Below are 22645 nucleotides of genomic sequence, written 5' to 3'. Positions count from 1 at the left end.
ACAAAAGAGAATGCAGTACAAGCTGGGGAAAGCTTTTTGATCAGTTCAGTTCACTTCTTCCCTCCAAACCGGTGTTTGGCTGTAAGCTACCAGCAAGCTCAGGAATTACACAGAGAGCGTCATCACTCTGGGAATTCACCCTCCTGAGTAGGAACTGCTCCTGGACCGCTCCTCTGCCACACAGCAGAGGAATCCCTCTGCTAACTTCTGCTTTAATTATATTTTAAAAATTCAGCTTCTAGTCTGTGTTCCATTATAATAATAGCAATAATTAAAATACTTCAAACGATGAGTCCTCTAAACCTGCTGTTCCATCCAGGCTTTTTGGCATTGCACACTTCCTTTCTTGACTGATATCCTCAGGGAACCAGATTGATGGTTATTCTATTCTATTCCTGTTGCAGGGCTGTACTGCACTCTCTCAGCACATGTAAACTGCTAGGTAATATTTGTGTTGGCAACTAACTTACATACTTTATAGAAATAGACCTCTATTTGACCCTCCATGCAGCTCCCACACACAATTTGGTCCTCTCCTTTAAACTGCTTCCTTCTGCTGCAACACAAACCCCGTTCCATACCTCTGTTTCTAGCCTGTTTAAAAACTACCCATCCAGAACAGAGCTTAAAGAGAGCAGGTCAGCTACAAAAGCCAAGCCTGCAGAATGTCTTTATATAAGAATATCTAAGAAAATTAATATAAAACTTGCATGTACAGGTCCCGGTTTTCCTTCCACAAAGATTGCTCCAACTGAACATTTCTATGAAAAAAAACTATGAAAAGTTCTGTGAAAAAAGATATCAACACACAGATTTCAGTGATAAGACTCTGATAGCTGTATCATGCTTTGTGGGATTGGTGGGGGGGTGTTGGGTTTTTTTGTTTAAAATACAGTTAATTTTTAGCTATTTAGGCTAACATCACTTCAGAGTAGACTTTCACACCAGAACTCTTCCTTCCTTGCCCAAAGCACACCATGCAGAATAAAAGATAAGCCAACAAAGTAACGTGTCCAGATGATCAAATAAATTCCTGTTATCCATTTATACCACGGCAGATTATCAACAACTCCATTTAAAGCCAACAGAGCTAAACCAGAATAAAAGTGATGCAAAAAGAGGCGAGATCTGAGTGGCACACGCCAGGGCGAGCGCAGCTGCAGTGCGAGCGGAGGACTGTGCAGTTGCATCATGTGACAGGAGTGGCGCTGGCAGCAGAGGAGGGAGAACAACAGCCCCCGTCCTCCCACCTGCGTAAATCTGTGCCTTCAGTGCAACATGACGGACAACACAATTTAATTTCAATGCAGAACTGACTCAGTTTATAAGCTTCTCAATGTTTTGAATTGTTATTCTCCATTTTTATTACCCCTCTCCACCAAATAAAACAGTAACACAGAAATGAATAACAATACAGGCAAGCTATGTATTCCTCCTACTGCTAAGCACTGTCAGCTTTTTATCACCTGTAGATCTAGTTTCTCAGCTAAGCATGGTGAACACAGAACACAGTGCTGTTGCCTGTATCATTCTTACACGTAGAGCTTAGCCCAACTAGTCATCTTTGTGATAAAATCTTCCAATGTTTGTAAGGGACATGGATTGCCAATTGAATTTTGATGCTGTATTGTACCTATATTTCAAGATAAAACAATGATCACAATCTCCTTTGTAGCACAGCAAAATACTTCTTCTCTCCATATAGTTTCTATGAATGGTTTTTATATTTTCTGTAGCAAAGAATCTGACTATCACATTTCTGTATGCTATCTGTATTATTTTGGCAGCCCACAATGATTGCAGAATTATGCTCTTTGCTTCTCATTAAGTGACTCATTGTTTCTTCCATTTAACCTACATTGTGATCCAGTTTATCGAAACATCTTAAAAGAGACTGATTTATCTGATTTGAAAACAAAGCATCTTTTTCTCTAAGAACATGATCTACAGTCAGGTGTCATGCTTCTTAATTGCTCCCTGAACAGCCTGAGCAAGAGAAGTTACAACTGTTACGCAACAGGGTTCACACACAGCAAGACGACGCACCGGGCAGTAACCGCATCTGCAAACTTCCACAGCAAGATCTGTACCAGGATGATCTTCTATGATTTCCGAAGGCTGCTACCAACACTGCGGTTCTGTGGCTTGCAGGAATGGTGGGAAAGCATACGCATGCTGGGAGCCTCACTTATACTAGCATTTTAGTCATCATATAGTCCAACAGTGCTGCTTTGCATTAGCTTAGACAAGATGCTGAGAATTATGGATTGCATTTGGACAGCTCTTGCAAAAAACAGCGATTTTTTATATTAAGGGATCCATTTTGCTGGTTGGAGGACTAGAATTGCTTAGCCGAGACACAGCTTAAGCAAGCAAACTTGGAGCCTGGTTATTAAATTACAGAAGTGCAATTCAGACTTTGACGAAAACAGGTCCTCTTCTGTGGTAGGAGATTAGACCCAGACTCTGAAAACCTGCAGTCTCGATCTTGAATGTTTTCTCTTGGGGCAGCCTTTCGTTATTGACGTTTTTATAGCCAGTAACAGGCAAGAAATCTGGGGGGGATGACACGACATAACAATCATCCAGCTTCTATCCCCAAGGGCATTTCACATCACCTATTGTCCAAAGCATTTCTCAGTACAAAACAAGAATTTGGTGAAGAAGGAGTTGCTGAGATACAAGTTTAAAATCAGAACAAATCCATGATGATTCCATCTAATTTGCAATTTGGATATCCAGCACTGCACAGACAGGTCTTGTAAAATCCAGCAATATTTCATCCAAAAGGATTCATTTGCTGATGCAGAAATGCAGCTACCTGTCAAAGGCACACTACACACCTACAGACTCCCCAGCTGGGAGAGGCGGGGTGGCGAGGGGGAAGATAACATAAAAAATGGAGAAGTTAATAAATAGGGGACCGTTTTCGTAATCATTGCAGTTACGTTGCAAATCAAGGCCTAAGCAGAAAACGTGTCACACCGTATTTCTCTCCTCCGTTAACAGCAAAGACAGCGGTGAGTGTGGCTCCGTGCACCCAGGCACAGGGCCTCGGCAGCCTCCGCCGTCATCGCTGCCCCTCAGCCCCGGCACAGGGCACAGACCCCCCGGCGAACCTGCGGCTCGTTTCAGAGGCGCCGGACGCCGCCGCGGAGCCTGCCCCGCCGCCGGGAGAAACCCGCCGCGAGGGGATGCTCCGCACAGCCCCGGCCGCCCCCGCCCGCACCTGCCGCGCCGCCCGCTCCCGCCTTACCTGGGCTTCCGCTTGCGGCAGGGCTTCTCCGCTGGGCCTGGAGCTCTGCGGGGGCGAGACAGCGGTGAGGGGCGCGCCGCCGCCGCCGGGCCTGCCCCGAGGCGCCCGCAGCCGCCGCCGCTCCCGCCCGCCCGCGCCACCGCCCCGCCCGCGCCCCGCGCCCGCCCGCGCCGCCGCTCCACCCCCCGCACCTGGAGGCCGGGCCGGTGCGGGGCAGGCGCTGCCGGGCGGCTCCTCTCACCATCCGCGCCGCCTCCGCCAGCCGCCGGGCAAAGGCGCCAGCGCCGCCGCGGCGAAGGCTCCGGCTGCGCGGAGCGCGGCTGCCGCCTCACGCTAGTCTGGGCCGGCCTCGCCCCGCCCCCGCCCGCTTCTATTGGGGGAGCGCCCGGGCTAACGGCGAGGCGGCCTTCTGATTGGCGGCGCAGGCCGTCAATCGGGAGCCCCCCGCCCTCCCCTCCTCCCCTCCCGGTGAGGCACGGCGCGGCTGCCTGGATACGGCGGGAGGCGGCGTGCGGCGGCGCCACCGTGCGGGCAGGCCTGTGCCGCCGCGCCGGCCGACCCGACCAGCTCCCTCCCTCCGTCCCGCGTGGCCACCTGCGCGCACGACCCTGCCCCGCTCCGCCGCGATGGCCGCTCCCGCCCCGCCCGCCCTCACGTCCCCGCCGCTGCCGGGGTAAGAGTGCCGCACCTCGGCCAGCGCGGGAACACCGGCTCCGCTCTGACAGGGCTCCAGCGGCTGAAGGAGAGAGGGGAACGGGAGCAGCGGCGGCGGCAGCGAGCCGCCGCGGTAGAGCGGCGCACAGCAGCCCCCTCCCTAGGGGCCGGAGCCCCGGGGCCGCGGCGCTGCCCCGGCGCCTCCCGCCGCCGCCTCCCGCCTTCCCTGTCAGCGCCCGCGGCCGGTACCACCGCGCTGCCCGCGGGGGGTGCGCAGCGCACAGGCTCCTCCCCCCGCAGAGCCGCGGATTGGTAGGCTCCGGCCGGCAGCTCCCTCCGCCTCCTGTCCCTGCGCGGCCTCCGTCCTTTCCGCCCCGCGCCGCGCCGGTGCTGCCATCATGGTGAGCGCTTCTCTGCCCCTCCCGCTGCAATCCGGCGGCATCTGCGCGGGCACCGGGCCCGCCGCGCTGCTGTCACACGCAGCTGGCCTGGCCCCGCCGTGGCCGCGATGTGGGGGGATGAGGGCGGGCGGCGATGCGGGGCCTGAGGGGCGGCGGGAGGTCGCGGGGCGGCGGCCTGGGGAAGGCCGCTCCCGGCCGGGGGGCGCGGCGGGGTCCCGGGAGCGGGGCTGACGGCCTGTCCGCCGCCCGCAGGCCAAGATCAAGGCCCGAGACCTGCGGGGGAAGAAGAAGGAGGAGCTGCTGAAGCAGTTGGACGATCTGAAGGTGGAGCTGTCGCAGCTCCGCGTGGCGAAAGTGACTGGCGGGGCCGCCTCCAAGCTCTCCAAGATGTAAGTGGGGCCCAGCCCGCCGGCGCGGGGGTTGCGGCTCGAGGGGAGCTGCGGGGAGGCCGCGGAGGAGCTGGCCCGAGCCTCAGCAGGGGGCTGGGAGCGGCGGCCGGTACCGGCGTGGAGTGCCTGGGTCGTGTGGGCCGCGGTGCGCTGCATCTGAGAGGCGCTCGGCCTGTGTGGTTGCCTTGTGCTGTAAAAAGAGAGAAGAAAATGGCGTGAAAGACGAGCAAGTACTTGCAGGCTTGAAAATCGGTTTGCGTGTCTCTTTGCTCGGAGGTGTTAAGCTGAGATACGCCGGAAGTTGTTGGTGTTTTGCCACAACGCGGTACAATGCAAGTTCCTTGGTTGTGGCACGTACACGTTTTCTGTACACTGGGTTTTAAACCTACGGTACTTGTCTTTCAGTATGTTCTGAGACGTGCTTTTTTTTCCCACATGCAGACGTGTGGTGCGCAAATCCATTGCCAGAGTCCTGACTGTTATCAATCAGACCCAGAAAGAGAACTTGAGGAAGTTTTACAAGGTAAGTCCAAACATCTTCCATAGTGGTCTTTTTTCTCTTAACATAGTTTGTTGGAAGGAACTAATTTTGTAGATTGTTACTTAAAAGCTTAAAACTCAAGAAAAAAACACTCGTTTATCTTCAGTTTTAAAGTTCTCTAGTCATGGTTCCTTTTTAAATATTATTGCAACACTACCCTTCTGTGAGTAGGGTAGTCCAGTAGTTCTGAATTCTGTAAGCTCAGTGTGAATCTGCTTTTGCCAGGAGAGTCTCCTGGGCAGCATCACTTCTCTGGGGTGTAGTATACTTTCTAGAAGGTGCAGTTTCCAGAAATGCAGATACTTTCCTAAATTTAATCATGTGGCAGGTTAGCAAGGAATTCTTTATCTCAATAAGTTTCTATAATTTTTACAATATTATTTCTTGGGGTTTGAATTACATAGAATATATATAGAAAAAAAGAACTTTTCAGGAGGTGTGGGATAACTGGGGCTTGTAAGATTAAGCATTACTGAAACCTGAGTAAAAGCTAGTACAACTGGTACAAAAGTTAGAATCAACTCATGTTTCCCAGTGGAGAGAAGTTCTCTTAAACTTCTAGACTGTAATGATAGTCCCAATAAAAAGAAGCTTAAAGCACTGCTGCTGATGTTGTTCTTACAGGCAACTTGGCTCTCTATGAGCTTGTGCACCTGATTGCTGCCTTGCAGTCTCTCACACTCAACTTTTGTGTATTTTTGCAAATAGGGCAAAAAGTATAAGCCTCTTGATCTGCGGCCGAAGAAGACTCGTGCCATGCGACGCAGATTAAATAAACATGAAGAAAATCTGAAGACCAAAAAACAGCAGCGAAAAGAACGTTTGTACCCTGTCCGGAAATATGCCATCAAGGCATAAAACTGCAGTGTGCTGACAGTTCTTAATTATATTGGCTGAGTATGTCTCATTAAATAGAATTTTATTTGGAAGCTGTCATTGGTGTTTTTTTTAGTAGCGGTGGGATAAAGAAGTCATCAGCTTTATGAAGAGAGATCGGAGGATTCACAGAAAGTTTATTTGAACTTTTATTGCTAATGAAAATACTAACATAACTTGCATTTTAAGATTATTTTTCTCTTTAAAGAACAGGCAAATGAGTACAGATCTGTGAAGCTGGTTCAACATGTAAAAAGTATTTAACTTGAGATTGATTTAAAATGGAAACGTTACACAGATGTTTACAGTGAGTTGGTATTCATCACTTCAGTAGCTTAAGACTAAATGTTTAAAGTTTTTGTCTTGTGCCCGTGTTTAAGTGTTACGGAGGTGAACTAATTTGCTGAAGTGTTTTAGAGGACTTCATTGAAACTGAAGAATTCTGTCAGCACTTGTTTTGGATCTCTGCACAACTAGTTGTGGCACCAAGGGGTCCCCGTCTGTCCCCGGTTCGGGCACATGCCGTAGGTAGTGCTTTGCCTGGCTGAGCTGCCTGGCCCTGCGGGCAGACGGCTTCGGGCGCCTCAGATGGCTGGTCACTGGCCTGACCACCGCTGCCTGGAGCTGCGGCGGGGGGCGGCCCGGGGGCTGCTGCAGCCTCCTTCCCAGGAAGCTGCTTCAGTGTCGGTCGGGAAGCTGGGTTCTGGCGTTACCCCCCAGATTTGTTCCCACTTGCAGCTGATTTAATCTTGGCAAACAGCTCCTGGAAGTAAGAGGGTGCTCGCTGGGGTGCAGGTGAAGGCACCACCAGACATCACGTGTCAGCAGAGGTGCATTTCGGGTGCAAGGTGTTTAGTCTGCCGGGCCCGGCTGCGCAGGGGGCCTGCGGCAGGACTGCAGGGGTGCTTGCAGGCAGTAACCCACACAAGGTGTGAAGTCTGCAGGCTGGTGCTGCACTCGTCCTGGGAGTCACGAGTGTACAGAGGACGGGTTTCTACTGGCATGCAGGTGTTTTGGATAGAATAGTGCAACCAGGCTGGTGCTAGCGTACAGCTGTACACACTGCGGGATGCGAAGAGAGGAAGCTCAGTTCCAGTTAAGTGTTAGGAAAGCGTAGGCGTGTGACCAAGTGTTCTTTTTGTGTGCATGTGAAGACTGGTTGATGTCATGAAATCAGGAAACCAGACTTGAGAAAAGCTGGTTGAAGTAGAAGATTTTACCTCCCAAGTTTCAAGGCACTCCCTGGTCTCACAGTTCCACGCTTTCACCTGTGAAGCACAGAAGTGGTTAAAACGGTTTGACTTTCTGTCTCCGTGGAGTTCTTTGGAACTCAGAGATGGAGTTGCAATTCCAAAGGCCTTTTTTGGTTCTGATGTAAGGAAGAGTAATGCAGTGCTGCGTGAGCATTAGTAATGCAGCAGTCATGGTTTGTGTTAGTGTAGCTAATGTATTCTAACATGAAAAATTCTCTACCCATTAGGGAGCCCTTAGATTGGATCCAGATTCTGTTTAGAAAAAAGATCTTATTTCTGCTCGCTGAACTTAGCATAGATCTGAAGGATTTTTAAGCCTCAAACAAGTTTTAACAAGAGAGAGGTCTAATTATGTGTGGTAAAATGAATTTCCCATATATTGAGCTATTACGAGGGATAGCTTTACAGTGATGCTAATACTGGCTGTGTGATAGCTTTGTTAGGAGCTTAGTGTGGACCTGAACACGATACGTTTGGCAGCGAAGGGGACCCAGCCTGGCCCAGCTCTGGGGCCAGCTCTGCCTGGGTCCAGGCTGCTGAAGCGTGCCACAAGATGGAGTGTTGCCTGTGGGAACTGTCTCCTTTGGCTCATGTTCGTACGACCATAAAGGCAGGCAGGGTTACAAAATGCTTTGCATTACTGTTTCTGAATATCCTGCAGTGGCCAGCAGCAGCCGCTCCTGGAGAAGCACATGTTTTTCACCCAGCACACGTGGCCCTCCAGAAGACAAAGGAGTGCACCACTGCAAGGATCCCAGATCCGCACGCTCCTGTCCGGGAGCCTGATGCCTGAAAGAGGCGAGTGAGAGGCTGGTCCCCTGCGCTGGGAATCGGGCAGGCTGGGGCAGGCTGCTTCTGTCAGATCGTGCCCGGCTGCCTTTAGGATTGTCTTTCGGAGAGGCGTTGTGTACCCCCGTGCTCCTCTGGCAGCAAGTCCGAGGGAAGCCTGATGGCTCTTACCAGCATTCCTGACGCAGAAAAGCAAACGCAGGTAACGTTGCCCTGATGGCCTTCCAGAGTCTGCTCCTGGATGGCGTGAGCTGTGTGTTGTCTTGAAAATGGAGACGGGAGAAGGTGGATGCACTGCAGAGCCTCTGAGGACAACATCGGAGTGCGCTTCAGGAGAAATGGCTGTCACCTTCCGGCCCCAGCCATGAGAGCAGCAGCACTGCCTAGAGAGGATCTTCTCCAAAAGATCCGACTGTGATACAGATCACTAATGTGCCATTTACTAGTCAGTAACAAGAGGGGAAAAAAAGAGGGGGAAAAAAAAAAAACTAATTACCAGGCACTGAACATCCAAGGAGAAGTCACAGGTTTGGATAGCATCATCATGCCCAGAGAAGACTCTAAACAGGTGCCCGAACTGCAGAGACAAAATGAATAGCAGCTTGAAGCTGATACCTCTGAACATCCTGAAGTCACAACCAGGAAGGTTTTGCTAGTATTTGTGTGTCTACAGTTCTACAAAGGTGGAATAATTCAGATTGGAAGACTCCTCTGGAGGTCTCTAGTGCAACTGCCTGCTCAGAGCAAGGCTACCTTTGAAGGTAAATCAGTTTGTATAATTTCTCAAGTATCTAATGGGGGTTTCAGTTACAATCTCTTGTATTTTCAAAGCTTTTCTATACACCCTTGTGAATGGAGAACAAACCAGAGTGTGCTCAGCTCGGTGCTACCTCAGCCTGTCCTGCGGCACGGTGCTGGGGCGCAGTGTTTGCTGCCAAGGTCACGCTTTGCTTCTGCCTCCTGCACAGGGGGTGGTTGTGCAAATTGTGGAACTGCTCCCTCGGGAGAGGGGACGCTGGCCCAGCGCTCTGCTGTCGGGAGGGGGAGCAGGTGACCTGCCAGATACTCTGCTGGGAAGCTGGGGCTGCGCCCAGAAGCCATCCTTGCGCTGAAGCGGGAGTCGATACGGGAGAACAGCTCACGCTTCGGTTTGCACAGTCCACACCAGGTATTGAAGGATTTCTGGCACTGCACTAAATCCTGGGGCTGAATTACTCCATCCACCCGTAGCAGGGTGGCAAAACCAACCACTCCAGCCCTTTCTTCAGAATTACCCTGTGCTGTTACAGAAGACATCCTACAAGCAGCCCTTTAAATTATTGGGAACAACATACTGATTGTGTGAATGGATACAGAGGTGAGGTGATGGGCTCTAGCGCAAGCTTCCTCCAGGGCGCAGGTGGAGAAGACATTACTGCTGTGAGAGTAAGGCGGATGCCTGTCCTGGCCTGTGTCGCCAGCTCCGCAGGGCAGTCAGCGGTCTGTGCCGGTTCCCGCTTTACCTGCCAGCCCCAGAGGACGGCCGTGTGGTCCCAGCTCCCTGGCAGAAGCTGCTGCTGGAAAACAGCCAGCTGCAAACATGTTGGAGGGGGGGAAGCAAAAACAACTAAGAGCAGAAAACCAAGGCAAATGTGCTGGCCCACAGCCTGCGCCCATGCCAGTGCCACCCTGGCTCAGCAGTGCCGGCTGTGCTCGGGGGGGCACGTGGAGGAGTACCTGCGGGGCCACGGGGCTGCCCTGGCCTGAGCACGGTGGGGAGGGAGAAACCCCAGCAAAGGGCAGCACCCCCCCGGAGAACCCCAGGGCTGCGCTGCCTTCACCGGGACCAGGCAGCACTGCAGGCAGCATGGGCTCTGTCCCCCTCCGGCATGGTGCTACCTGGGCGTGACGGCGCAGGGTGCTTGGAGCCCCTCTCCTGGGGGAACCCGCTGCTCTCCTGCGCTGACGCCGCGCAGCTGCCGAGGCCAGCCCTGGGTTTAGCACCGGCAGAGCATCAGGGCCTCCAAGGCTCAAACTGTTTATTTTTTCCTTGGAACTGAAGATGTCCCTCAGCATTAGAGCAGGCTTCCTGGGGAAGGCTGTTCTTCAGCAAATAAATAATTTCCAGGGTGGGGATGAGGAAGGAGGAACAGCTGCCGGCTGACTGCGGGGCACGGCCCAGGGCTGATGGCACTGCAAAGGGAGCCCTGGCTGCGCGCCCTGGAAAGCGTTCAGCAGGACCAGATGTTTCTCTCCCCGACTCCCTGGCACAGCAGGCACCGGCCAAGTGCGGATGGTGTCTCTGCGAGCTGGCAGGACCTGCTCCTGGACCTGATTCTGCAGCTTGGGCAAGGTTGCCTGGGGGAATGGGGGAGCTGCAGAGAGGGCAGAAGCAGATGCGAGTCGTGCGAGGTCTGGGTGGGAAAGCCCAGGCTCCACTTCCCTTGCCAGTGTTTGCTGCGATGGACACAAACCCCAGCTCTTCTAACACTCCTGGCATTGCTCCTGTCACCTTCCTCCTCCGGGACGGCTCCTTAGCAGCTCTCCTGAGCGCTAACACCAAGGGCTGACCCCGGTTTCCGCATGCAGCGGGGCGTGCAGGGACCGGCACACGGCAGGACACGCAAGGTGCTGCGCAGGGCTGGACAGGCAGGGAGCTTGGGAGCAACCACCCTGGGCACGTCCAGGTGCCCTTGGCCGCACCGTGCCATGCACTCCCCTCCACATGCCAGGGGAGAGGCGGCCCCGCATGGCTGCATGCGAGCAGCATGTCTGGCGCATCTGGCTGATAACAAGCCCTGCGTTGTGAGCACCCGGCCCGGCAGGGAAATGCCGCATCCCGCCAGCCACGCAAGCGGCCCAGGTCTGCCCGGGGCAGCCGCCTGCTCCCTGCCCTGAATGCCCGTTTTGTTGGCCGGGCTGGGGGAGGAATTGTCCCCCACACCGCCTGGGTCCCGCTGCTCCCATGAATACGGGCAGTGTCTGGATGCAGACGTTGCCCCAGGGGCCCTGCTCCCGCTGTCCTGGGGGCTCCCGGGCAAAGGTGGCCCTTGGGCTTCCAGGAGACGGGGGCCGCTGTGTGCCGGGGCTCCTGGCTCCCTGCCAGCCTGGCTGCACATCTGCAGGGCGATGGAGAAAGCCGCTGTGTAGAGGCGAGCAGAGCCCGGCCATGAGAACGGCCCATGAGCAGCCCTCTCCTTCCCCCCGTGCTGTGCCGTGGGGCGCTGCCGGGGAAGGGGTCACCCCACCACCCTGAGGGGCTGCCGTGCCGTGCTGTGCCAGGGGGGCTGGGGTGGTTTGGAGGTGGCGGCGGCGAGCCTGGGAACAGATTTCTGTTTCCACTGGTGAGTGAGTCAGTGGCGGCACTGCCAAGGCCCATGGCTCCCCTCCCTTCCCTCCGGCTGCCGCCGCCTCCCGCCGCCCAGCCCTTTCCCGCTGCCGGTCAAGGTCGGCAGCCTTGGCACCCGCAGCCCCACGTCGCCCTGCGGCTCTCCGGAGACCGACCAGAGCCCTCACGGCACCAATGTTCTCCCACCAAACACATCCCAGCACGGGCAGACGATGGGATGGGGGCACAGCACGAGGGCTGTGGCACTGGCACTGAGCCTCCTGCTCCCTGGGGAGCACCTGGGGACTGCCAGGCTCTGCCGAGAGGCTGCTGGCATGGCTGGGCACCGTGTCCCAGGCACAGCCCCCTGCTGAGCCCCTGGTCCCAGAGTCTGGCCGTGCCCGGGCAGCCGTGCCAGGAGGGATCCAGGCGGAGCAGCAGCCAGGTCGCCCCCAGGCCTGTGAGGCAGGTCCCAGCCAGGCGAAGGCAGGACCGCTGGGCACAAGGCCATGCTCCCTGGCTGCGCTGCTTCCCCAGGCAGTGACTCCGTGGCAGCCCCCTGTAAATCTTTTGCAGGCTCTCGGGACGAGCAGCTCTATTTTCAGTGCAGAGCGGGACGGTGCCCTGTATGGCCTGGAGAAGGGAGGCAGTGGGGGCACGTGGGTGCTGCCGCTGCGCCGGGTGCTCTGCACCTGCCACCTTCCTGCTCTCCTGCAGCGGGTCCCTGCTGGGAACTGCATGTCTGTGCTGGGAGCAGCGGGTCTGTGCTGGGAGCAGCGGGTCCCTGCTGGGAGCAGCGGGTCCCAGCTGGGAACTGCATGTCTGTGCTGGGAGCAGCGGGTCCCTGCTGGGAGCTGCATGTCTGTGCTGGGAGCAGCGGGTCCCTGCTGGGAGCAGCGGGTCCCTGCTGGGAGCAGCGGGTCCGTGCTGGGAGCAGTGGGTCCCTGCTGGGAGCAGCGGGTCCGTGCTGGGAGCAGCGGGTCCCTGCTGGGAGCAGCGGGTCCGTGCTGGGAGCAGCGGGTCCCTGCTGGGAGCAGCGGGTCCGTGCTGGGAGCAGCGGGTCTGTGCTGGGAGCAGCGGGTCCCTGCTGGGAGCAGCGGGTCTGTGCTGGGCCGTGCCCTCTGTGCCTGCCCCAACCCGGAGAGGGGGACATGGAGGAAAGCGCAGGCCCCCTGGTCCTGGGGGTGGGTTCATGCCTCAGCTTCCCCACCGCACCATTTCTGGCAGCCCTGGGGTGCTGGGAAGGTGCGTGCGGAGCCGGCCGTCCTGCTGCTCACCCGACGAGCGTCGTTTGGGTTGGTCAACTCTCGCATCCTGAGCCCCCACCGCTCTTCCAGCCACAGCTTCATCACGGTTACAAGAGAAACAGCTCCCTGCTGCCAGCGCAGCCCCGGCCAAGGGGAAGCACTTGAGCCGGTTTGGCGCTGGGCACCCGCATGCTTTCCAGGGGGACCTCGCCATCTGTGTCCTCCCCAGCTCCCCACTGGCCCTGGGTGCAATGAGCTGGTGGGGCTCAGCAGGAACGTGCCCGTCCCGGCGAGGCGCTGCCCTGCAAGCCACGGCTCAGGGACACGGAGGGCAGGGCTGCCCCAGCAGAGCGTGTGGGCAGAGCGGTGCCAGCACTGTCCTGCTGTGCTGCCGCTGTGCCAGGGAGCCGGGGCACGTCTCCGGGGAGCGTAAGGGAGAGGCACAGCGGGAAATGCCTCCCCTCCCTGCGCAGCTGCACTGCCAGGGCTGTGCCCAGGCCTGCCAGCAGCAGGGACCATGCGGAGGGAAGGGTCAGGGAGGGCAATAAAAATAGATTCCTGTGACGCTTGGTGCTGCTGGCTCTGGCTTTGAAGCGTGTTTGCAATGTGGGCACAGCCCCAGGACTCGCTCCCACCTGCTGCCGGACACACATCGCCTCATTCCCTGGGTCAGCAGCCCCCAGATGGAGATAAGAATGGAGGGAAAGGCCCAATTCCCCCGTCGAATGCTCCGCACGCAGCCAGCCCCGGCCCTGCAGCCCCCGGGCAGGTGGCACTCAGCTCTCCGGGGCCAGGGAAGGGCTGCGTGGCCATGGGCCAGTGATGGTCGTCTCATGCCCCGGGGAGGGGGTGGGCACAGGGCCCTCCCGTGGGAGCAAACTGTAGCTGGGGGGGGTTCGGCTGCACCAGCTGAGGCTCCCAGCACCCAGGGCTGGGGGCACTCAGCACCCAAGGTGGAACAAGGACCACCTTTTTGGTGCAAGGGGGGGGCGATCCCCCTCAGCGGGTGCCAACAGGCTGCGGCCAGGGACGGGCTCCGGCCGGGATGTCACCTGGAGCAGGACTGGTGCCATGCTCTACCCTCTGTGCACCTTGCCCGCCCAAAGGCTGGCCACCCCCCGGGGCTCACCCGCGGCCCCAAGACGGCTCTGCGCACGGTGCTGGTGGGGCCAGCTCAGCAGCGGGGCGAGCAGGACGGCCAGCCTGGTCAGCGGGGCCAGGAATGAGGCAAAACCCCACGAACAAACCAACCTTGGCTGGTGACTGAGAAGGAAGCAGCCGGGGCAGAGCGGGAATTAGGGCTTCACTGCCCAGCTTCACCGAGGGGCCGGCCGTGCCCGCGGGAGGGTGTTTTTGGAGGGAGGGCTGTGGTGCCAGCAGCCACCCGCCCAGATGGCCTCAGCCGCCCTTCCCTGGGAGCTGCCTTGCTGTCACGGGGGCCTCAGGCACCGCAGCCCCTCAGCATCCCTGTCTCAAGCTTCATTTGCTGCTTGCTGCTGAACTGAGAGATTTTAATCTTTTAATCACGTTATGAGCTGAGGTGGTGCCGGCCACGCACAGGAGGAATGTCTGGAAGTCAGCAGCGCCCGGCACGGCGGGAGCCCATCCTGCCCCCACTCGCACGTCCCCACCATGTCCTGCTCGGGGACCCCCATCCTCCCCAGCCTGCCTTGTCCTGCCTGGGACCGGGACTGGGACCAGAGGCCAGGACCAGGACCAGGACCACGGCCAGGAGCAGGATAAGAACCAGCTGGCAAAGGACTGCTGGGGCTGGAGCTCCTCCGCCACATGCACGGCTGACACACGTCCCTGCGGGCAGCAGCAGGAGCGAGGGAGGTTTCCGCATGTCCCAGAGCCACCAAGTCCAGGTGCCGGTGCAGCAGCGCTGCTGTGGGGACGCGCTGGTCGGGCCGCAGGCGCTCAGAGGCATTTCCATGGACCCGACCCGAGGTGTGATTCCCTGACATATAATAGCAGAGAAAGGGGATCAGGGTGACTTTAGATTGAGAAAAAGGCGTGGAGCGGTGAGGGGTCCGGGAAACCTGAAGGACCCAGCACAATAATACCCCTGGGAAACAAAAGCCCCTTTGTTTTTGCTCACTGCTGGTGTTTTGTCGGTGGGGAGCCGGGGGCTGCTTTCACAGTGCCCGCGCCCCAGCTTTTACAGTGCCGGAGCTTTTACAGCCCGTGCTGCCACTGCATGGCCCTGCACTGCCGAGAAACCCTCTTGAGGCTGCAGACTGCCGCTGGCCCACTGTCCTGCATCGCCCCGCATTGCCCTGCATCACTCTGCATCGCCCTGTACACCCCGCATCACCCCACATCACCCTCCATCACTCCGCATCGCCCTGTGTCGCCCCCTCCCCAGCTGCCCCCAGGCTGCGGCAGGACGGGGCTGCAGAGCCCGGCCGAGCCAGTGCACGTGGCTGCGGGTTTTGGGGGCAAAGCCAGGCAGCCGTCGGGGGGAGAACGTATTTCATGAAATGTCTGTCATGTGGGCATAATTAAAGCTTCTTGTTATCACGGTGTTAGCGGCAGCAAGAGGCGTGCTCTCAGAGGGATGCCTTTGCAGGAGGCCCCACAGCTGCAATTAGGTGACGTTGCCCTCCGGCCACGTGGGTTTAATTACTCTCTTCCCCGTGTTTTCTTCCCGAGGGGAGCGAGGGGCTTCCCACAGCCCAGCCCGGCACAGCAAGGCAGCACAGAGCTATGGCAGCCCCCGCCGAAGAACAACAAAGCCCTGGAATTAGAGATGTGCTGGGAGTTTACTTTACCGCAAAAAAATGTCAGAAATCCGTATTGTTTGGACAGGGATTTGCTGGGGATTGCTAGATAAAAGCCTGGCAGGGACCCAGTTCGGGGGGGAAAAAGTCAGCCAGCTGCTTTCTCATGGCGGGGCGGCCGAGCAAGGAACGCACCGCACCGCACCGCCGGCGTGGGGGATTTCAGGGCCGAGTCACGGGCAGGGGCAGGGGCAGGGACTGTCGGTGCCTTCAGGATCCAGAGCAGGATCTGGGCCTGGGCACAGCATGGGGCTGGGGAAGGTGGTCCTGCGGGTCCCCGGGCTGTGCCAGGCTGCCCGGCACCAGCCTCGGGTCTTTCCACATTTCAGCCGTGCCGGCATCCCGGGACACCAGGCTCAGCTGTCCAGTGATGGCTCCGCGGCACGATGAGCCTGGCCACAGCCCAACGGGACACCCGGCCAGTATGTGGGGCTGGCTGGTGCCAAGGGGCAGCTGCCCCAGCATACGTGGGCAGGAGCACCGGGAGCTGGGCTGCAGCGGCTGCTCTCGCCCCTCGGGGCCCCCCTGCAGCTCCATGCTTGCAAAACTTTGCAGCAGGGCTAGGGCAGCTGCTCCCGCCGTGCCCACGCTCCGCTGCTCTCCTCTCCCTTCCCCGCTCTCCCTGGCAGCGGGGCTCGGCTCCCAGCTGCTGCTGCTCGGGCTGCAGCTCAGACCTGGAAAATGCCAGATCCCCTTTTCCCCAGGAGCCAGCAGTGCCTGTTCCCCCAGGACAGGACTCACCTCCTCTGCACTGCCCAGCCTGGGGCCCGTGGGCGCAGCCGTGGCACCGTGCCGGGTGCTGCCAGGGGGATGTGGGTGCCCTCCCCAGGCTCGGTGTGGGGAGCACTGCTCGGAGCCACACCAGCCAGATGTGCAATGAACAGCAGCCACGTGTGCCAGCAACCCCTGGGCATGCCTGGCTGTGGGACGGGGACGGCGGGCGCCCGCCCTGCCCATTCCTCCCCACCCAGCTTCGGGAGAAACGACAGCGCACGCGGCCCGGTTTCACACGTTATTTTTTTAATACTGTTCATGTCTAAAATGACCAAAACCAAGCCAAGCGCTGCTGGTCCCTCACCCTGGCTCAGGCGGAGAGCAGGAGGGCTGCGGGCTGCCCGGCCATGCGCCTCCTCCCTGCCCGGTGCTGGGTGCAGGCAGGGGTGCAGGCAGGGCACCCCAGCACTGCGGGCAGGCTGCTCTGCACCCACTGCCAGGAGAGGGGACTCCGCACAGCTCTGGTGAATGCATTTAAATAATAAGCTAATGAGCAGCAAAAGCAAAGGCATCTTAATCACATCTCCTAAAATAGCAATCAGCAGCTGTTCCTCCTGCCCCGGCAGCGAGGGGGCCCTGCCCGTCCCGCGGCGGCTCGGGGGCAGGCGAGGGCACGGCACCCAGGCAGCCGGCACCAGGCTGTTAAGGCACTCGCACCGCTGGCAGCTGGCAGTTACGGTAAGCGCGCGGTCATGCAGGGTCCAGCGGGGTGTGCGGGGAGCGGTGCTCAGGCTGGGTGCAGCATGAGCGGATGCTCAGAGCGGTGGCGCAGGGTGGGTGCTGCCGTGTCGCCGGCGACGCAGATCCGGCTGCCTCCCGGTGCCGCAGGGGTACAGGGCTGGGCTCCTCTGCCGCATCCCCGGGAAGGCAACGCTGGCCGAGCTGCCGGCTGTGGGGCAGCCCCACAGCCCCAGAGGCCACTTTGTCGTGGGGGTGTCTGCTGGGGGCTGTGCTTACCTGCACCCCCTGCCCCGCGATGCAGCAGGCTGGTGCAGGTGACTGGGGCACGGCGGGTGGGGAGGGCTGTGGGGTGGAAGCCGGGCTCCCGCCGCAGCCCTGGCCCAGCTGGGGTGCCGGGGCCAGGCTGCGACGGGGCACCCCGGCCGGGCACGGCGGAGGGTGGGCGCAGGGGTATGGCAGGGACCCGGCCGGGCGCTCAGACCACGAAGTGGAGCCCGTACGTCATCTGATGGCCATTGTCCCAGGCGTAGAGCACCTTCTCCTTGGGGTTGTAGTCGACCTGCGTGGTGAAGGCGTACTGGTTGAGGAAGGGCAGCCGGAGCTCTGCCTCCGTGTCCGTGTGCGTGTCGAAGGCGTAGGAGATCTGCCCTTCCTTCTGGCTGTAGGTGTCCACAGCGTAGAGGATGCCGCAGATGATGAAGCAGTTCCCATAGGCATTGCGCTTCAGCCCCGTCTTCCAGGTGGTCTCCCTGCGCACCGAGAGGTCCCCAGGGTCGAGTCGGCTCAAGACGATCACCTCCTGCTGCGAGTAGTCGTAGTCCACAGAGGGGTAGATGACCCAGAGCCCGCTCTCATCCACGGCGAAGTCAATGTCCGAGTGGCCCCTCCACTTCCAGGGCGTCGTGTCCTCGTACACCACGTCGTGGAGCAGCGCCCAGCCCGCCACGTACCGCTCCTTCAGGTCGTACTTGATGATGTTCTTGGTGAACGCGCGGTTGTAGTAAAAGGCCCCCCGGTACACCACGTGCCCGGTGCCGATCCAGTTGTAGGGCAGCTTGTAGAGGTTGCTCCAGCGGCCTGCGAGCGGGCGGGAGAGGCGTTGGGACCCCTCACAGCACTGGGGGCCCATGCATGATGGCCCGAGCATGCCAGCAGCGGCAGGGGACTTGTGTCCACCCATGGGTGCTCCCCAGCGCAGGTCCCTGTCAGCTGCCCACCACCCCAGGGCCCGGCACAGCCGGCGTTGCATGGTGCTGGGCACCCATCCAGGATGAGCTGGGACCCCTGCGCCCACTCACCCTGCTTGAAGTTGTCGAGGCTCCTGAACTCCACCAGGCTGTTGCCATAGTAGTAGTTGGTGACGTAGATGCGGTCATCCTTGGCCGCCGGGTCCTTCATCCAGGCCCCCTCGTTGCGCCCGTAGCTGTGCTGCTCCGTGGGGGGCTCCACTGACTCAATGGTGCCTTCGCACTCCACCTCCTTCACTGGGTACCGAGGAGGAGGAGGAGGAAGAGGAGGAGGAAGAAAAGGAGGAGGAGGAGGAAGGCTTACCCCTGCCCCAGGCAGCCTGCCTCCACTAGGGCGAGGAAGCCCTTCACCATGGTAGGGCTATTGCTGGCCCAGTCTGGCCATGGGCGCCGGGACCACTGGCGGTGCCCCCTCCCAGCACCCCGCTCACCCACCTCTGTTTGGCGTTTCAGGGCCCCCGGTGCTGTCAGCCCCCTGCCCGAGGACGGTGCGGGTGGGGCTGCGGGCAGTGGTGCGGGGGGCCAGGGCTGTGCTGGGCACAGCCGTGGTGCTGGGCACGGTGGTCTCTGCCCGCATGACGGCTTGGGCTGGGATCCCCTCGGCTGGGGGTGGCGGGGGGCCCCTCTCCTCCTGCCGCTCCAGCGCAGCCGCCCCCCTCGCAGGGCTCTCTGCAGGGGGACGAGCAGGGGGGTCGGTGCGTTGGCGAGCGCAGCCCCTGGCCCTCCGCCCCGCTGAGCAGCACCACGGAGGAGGGTGCCCCCAGCCCCCCGCACCGGGGACTCACCGCGGCTGCCGGCCGGCCCCTCCGCCACCCCCGCCTGCCCGGCCTTGTAGTAAGTGATGCCCCGGACCACGGTTTGCTGGTGCGCTGACGGCTTGGGCTTGGGTGTAGGCTGCGACCCCACCCTGGCCTTCGCATTATCCTTTTTGGGCTTCTCGGGCTTCAGCTGCTTCTCCTTGGGCGCTCGGGGGGCTGCCCTGTCCCCCAGCGCCTTGCGGGTGCTGGGGTACCGTCCCGCCTCCTTCTCTCGGCCGCCCGCTGTGTCCTGGGGGGCACAGCGCGGTCAGACCCCCTCCCCTCCCATCCCGCCGCTGTGCCGGACAGCGGGCGCAGGCACCAGCCCTGGGCTGCCAGCGCGGTGCACCCCGACGCGCTCGCGGGAGCTGCCAGCGCCTGCCACAAGCCCGGGGGAGCTCGGCTCTGCCCCGCAGCAGGACAAACCCAGCGGCACTGGCCGTGCCTACGAGGGGCTGGGGCCGCGGGGGGTACCTGTGCCTTGCTCTCGGGGACGGCGGCAGCGTCCTTCTGCAGCAGCTGGTAGCCCAGGTTGGAGATCTCCTTCTTGATGCTGATCATGATGTCGGAGTAGTTCTCGTAGCGTCTCATCTGGTCGGTGAGGTGCAGGACACTCTCCTTCATGAAGTCATTCTCCCTGCTCAGGTTGGTCTTGATGGTCTACAGGAGAGGAGAAGTGTGGAGCCCCGCTTGGGGAGCCCATGGCACCCCAGATGGCCCCAAGCAGCCAGACAGGGCACACTGCGGGGACGGTGCCTGCCGGAGCTCACTCACCTCCTCCAGTGTGTTCATCTGGGCCACCACCTTGCCGATGTAGGAGTGCACCTTCATCAGGTCCATGCTGTAGAGCGTTCCCTCCAGCAGGTCCACCATGGACTGCAGCTGCAGAGGCAGAGCAGGGCTGGGGCACAGGGCTGGGGTACGGGGCACGGGGCAGGGCTGTGCGGCCGCTGCGGGTGCCCCCACATGTCCCCGTCCCTGCTCACGCAGGAGCCGCACTGCTCCATTGCCCTGTGGGCCTGCCGGGGCAGGGACGGGGAGCGTGGGCTCCTGTGCGTGGGGAGGGGGTCTCTGGCCCCCAGCCCACAGTCCCGCCACACCTGCAGATACCTTGAAGAGCTCGGGCGCCTGCTTCTTCAGCTTCTCCATCTTCCACTCGTTCTCACAGGGGTTGAGCGAGGAGGGGGGGGCGGTGCAGGAGCACTTGCAGTCAGCCCCCGAGCTCACCGTCTCCACCGTGTAGAAGTCCTCCACCCGCACGCTGCCGTTCCTGATGCGGCTGCAGGCGTCCTTGCTGAGCGGCCGCAGGATGCACTTGCAGCGGCAGTCAGAGCCCTCCGAGGTCATCCGGACCTGGTCCGCCTCGCCCAGCGCCTGTGGGGACACGCAGCGGTGGGGCGGCCGGTGAACCTGGTGTCCCGCCCGGGCGTCCCACAGGGCCCTGTCGACCCCAGCAAGCCATCATGGCCGACTCCCTCGCTGCTGCATGCCCAGAGGTCTGCCACCGCCCCTGGGGCTCCTGGCCATGCCCCGAAGAGCGTGGGGCATCGTCTGGCCCAGAGCACCCTGTCTCACTGCCTGCACCTGGGTGACGGTGATGAAAGCCAGGCAGCCACTCGCCCCTGTGGCCACCAGAGCGTTTTGTGCCCCAGGTACTTTGGTGCCATTTCTGCAGCTGTTTCCCAGCCTCCAGCAAGACCCGAGTGAGCAGGGACGGTGGCGAGGAGACCCAGAAGCGCCTCTGTCCCCCCACGCCTGCAGCGCCGAGCCCACACAGGGTCCGTTGTTCATGGTGACACGCAGTCACCTCGGGGCGAGCTCGGCCCCTCCAGACTCCCGCAATTGCCCGAGGCACACACTCAAGGAATCCCTTGTTTCCACACATGGCCCTGAGTCACGCTATGGAGCCCAGGGTGCTTTTCGGCTGGTTTCTGCAGATAAGGAACCGTTCTCTCCCGTGTTGCGTTCAGGAACAAGGCTGCGGCTCAGCCTGTCCGGCGGGACGGGGAGCTGCGTCCCTCTCACCCCCTGCCACCGGCTGTGCACCCGTGGGGGACGTCTGGGCTGGCAGGGAGCACGGCCAGGCTGCGCTGGGTGTCCCGTGTGCGGGCACGTGCGGGAGGGTGGGAGAAAGGCGAGAGGCAGCGCGGTGACCCCGGAGGGAGAGGGGTCTGCCCGCAGGGACTCTGACTCACCCTGGGAAACAGAATGGTGGCAGAGCTGGGAAATGAGTTTAGCTCTGGCTCTCCCATCCTTCCCTGGAGCACAGCGTGGCGTGGGAAAGGGCAGAGGCCCACAGGGCCGATGTCCTGCCTGCGGGCAGCACCCACGGCCGTGCAGGCGCCATCCTTCCCGCGCCCAACCGTGCTGACGCGCTGGCGGCACCGGGGCAGTGGCTTTCCCTGGGCACTGCCTGCCCAGCAGGGACCCCCAGCTCCCCACAGCCGGGCCAGGGGCTTCCCTTCCTAAACACGCAGCAAAACCTCCTGCATTTTGCATTTCAAAAAAGCCTCTCTCTTCCAAAGGGAAACGAAGATCCCGCTGGCTGGGAGGAAAACACCAGGCGGCCCAGAGGGCTGTAAATCCAACGGGATCTCATCAAGCTCTCGGCAGGGAGCAGCAGGGCAGGGAGCGGGACCCCCTCCCCAAACACCACCTCTCCAGGCTCTCGCACCTTCCTGGGCGCCCTGACTTCCCCATGGCAATGCCGGCGCTTGTGCAAACAGGCAGGACAATTCACAGCCCAGTGGTGAGCTGCCGGCCCCTCTGCACACACCCGGGCAGCTCCTTGGCCCCCGAGCTGGGCTGCTGTCCTCACCACGAGCTCTGTCCCTCCATGTGCACGGTGCTGCACGAGGTCCCGGTGTGCACATGCATCCCTGTGGGAACCCTGCGGGAGGTCCCAGTGTGCCCCATGGGACTCCCACTTGAGTTCCCAGCTGGGGTCCCCCGTTCCCATCAACACCCCAAGCAGCAACCACCAGTGAAGCTACCACCACCACAGCACAGCCCGACACCCGGGAACACGCTGCGATCCCACCCGCCATCGGCACCTTTCGCAGGGAAGGGCTGCAGCTGCCTGTGCTGGAAGCTCGTTCCCGAGGGAGCAGGCGGCCGCGGGTTGCGCCTTCCCTCCCACCGCCTTTGGCAGTGCTGCGGTGGGAGGCACGGCCGGCGCGGAGGCCCCGCGTGTCCCGCTGAGGTGGGGCGCGAGCGGCTGGAGCCGTGCGCAGCAAATGTGCCCGGAGCAGCCCTATCAGCGGCTGTTTACACTGCGCAGCGCACGGGGGGCCCAGCAAACGGAGGCTCGCCCACCGCATGAAGGGGCAACCTCTTCCCCAGAGACCTCCCGGTTCAAGCCATTTCCCTCCTGCGTCCCAGCGAACGGGGCAGGGCGCAGCCTCGCGGGCAGCCGGCCGGGCGGGCAGCCAGCGGCCCAGGGGCCCGGCAGCCGCTTTTGTCTCGCGGCCGCCCAGCAACAGAAAAATCTGCTCACCTCGGGTGGAGGTGCGAGCGGGCGCTGGGGGCCGGGGGAGACCGGCTGCCCCTCCCCGGGCGCTGCGTGCGCCTCGCTGCGCAACAGCCTGGGCAGTCGCCTGCCTTCACGTGGGGTAGTAACATTAAACCTCGTTCTGCCTTTTAAACGGCTT

General features: G+C 60.3%; 3 protein-coding genes across 5 annotated transcripts in view; 1 reads left to right on the top strand and 2 right to left on the bottom strand.

The window, feature by feature from the left end:
- Positions 1-3590, bottom strand: part of SCAI (suppressor of cancer cell invasion) — a 45226-nt gene extending 41636 nt beyond the window's left edge. Inside the window, exons 1-2 of one of the 3 annotated variants that reach the window (XM_075170870.1) lie at positions 3448-3590; positions 3257-3301 (exon numbers count right to left, since the gene is read on the bottom strand). Coding sequence is in view for 2 of the 3 variants with exons in the window: in XM_075170868.1 (XP_075026969.1) it covers positions 3257-3301; positions 3448-3500 (98 nt within the window). In the remaining variant the exon portion in view is untranslated. The remainder of the gene's footprint in view (positions 1-3256; positions 3302-3447) is intronic. The other 2 variants (XM_075170868.1, XM_075170869.1) reach the window with 2 other exon arrangements.
- Positions 3591-3845: 255 nt separating this feature from the next.
- Positions 3846-6170, top strand: RPL35 (ribosomal protein L35). The gene is made up of 4 exons (XM_075170871.1): positions 3846-4311; positions 4564-4700; positions 5142-5223; positions 5950-6170. Exons 1-4 carry the CDS (start codon positions 4309-4311, stop codon positions 6097-6099), a joined length of 372 nt encoding a protein of 123 aa, XP_075026972.1. The 5' UTR covers positions 3846-4308; the 3' UTR covers positions 6100-6170.
- A 10325-nt stretch (positions 6171-16495) lies between these two features.
- OLFML2A (olfactomedin like 2A) lies at positions 16496-20360 on the bottom strand. Its single transcript, XM_075170865.1, has 7 exons — positions 20106-20360; positions 19770-19877; positions 19470-19655; positions 18984-19245; positions 18634-18867; positions 18250-18435; positions 16496-18028 (listed from the first exon to the last, which is right to left on the bottom strand). The coding sequence occupies exons 1-7, from the start codon at positions 20340-20342 to the stop codon at positions 17427-17429; spliced, it is 1815 nt and encodes a 604-aa protein (XP_075026966.1). The 5' UTR covers positions 20343-20360; the 3' UTR covers positions 16496-17426.
- Positions 20361-22645: the final 2285 nt, after the last annotated feature.

This window comes from Calonectris borealis, chromosome 21 (assembly GCF_964195595.1).
Source record: "Calonectris borealis chromosome 21, bCalBor7.hap1.2, whole genome shotgun sequence".
NCBI classification, from domain to species: Eukaryota; Metazoa; Chordata; class Aves; order Procellariiformes; family Procellariidae; genus Calonectris; species Calonectris borealis.
The sequence above is the reverse complement of the archived record's forward strand: the minus strand, read 5'-3'. Positions and strand labels throughout refer to the sequence as shown.

Coding starts and splice junctions, on each gene's coding strand:
- RPL35 (XM_075170871.1), top strand. Junction 4,701..5,141: donor GCCTCCAAGCTCTCCAAGAT/GTAAGTGGGGCC, acceptor TCCCACATGCAG/ACGTGTGGTGCGCAAATCCA. Junction 5,224..5,949: donor ACTTGAGGAAGTTTTACAAG/GTAAGTCCAAAC, acceptor TTTTGCAAATAG/GGCAAAAAGTATAAGCCTCT.
- OLFML2A (XM_075170865.1), bottom strand. CDS start 20,342: ATGACCTCGGAGGGCTCTGACTGCCGCTGCAAGTGCATCCTGCGGCCG. Junction 19,878..20,105: donor AGGCGCCCGAGCTCTTCAAG/GTATCTGCAGGT, acceptor CTGCCTCTGCAG/CTGCAGTCCATGGTGGACCT. Junction 18,868..18,983: donor GGGGCCGGCCGGCAGCCGCG/GTGAGTCCCCGG, acceptor GTCCCCCTGCAG/AGAGCCCTGCGAGGGGGGCG.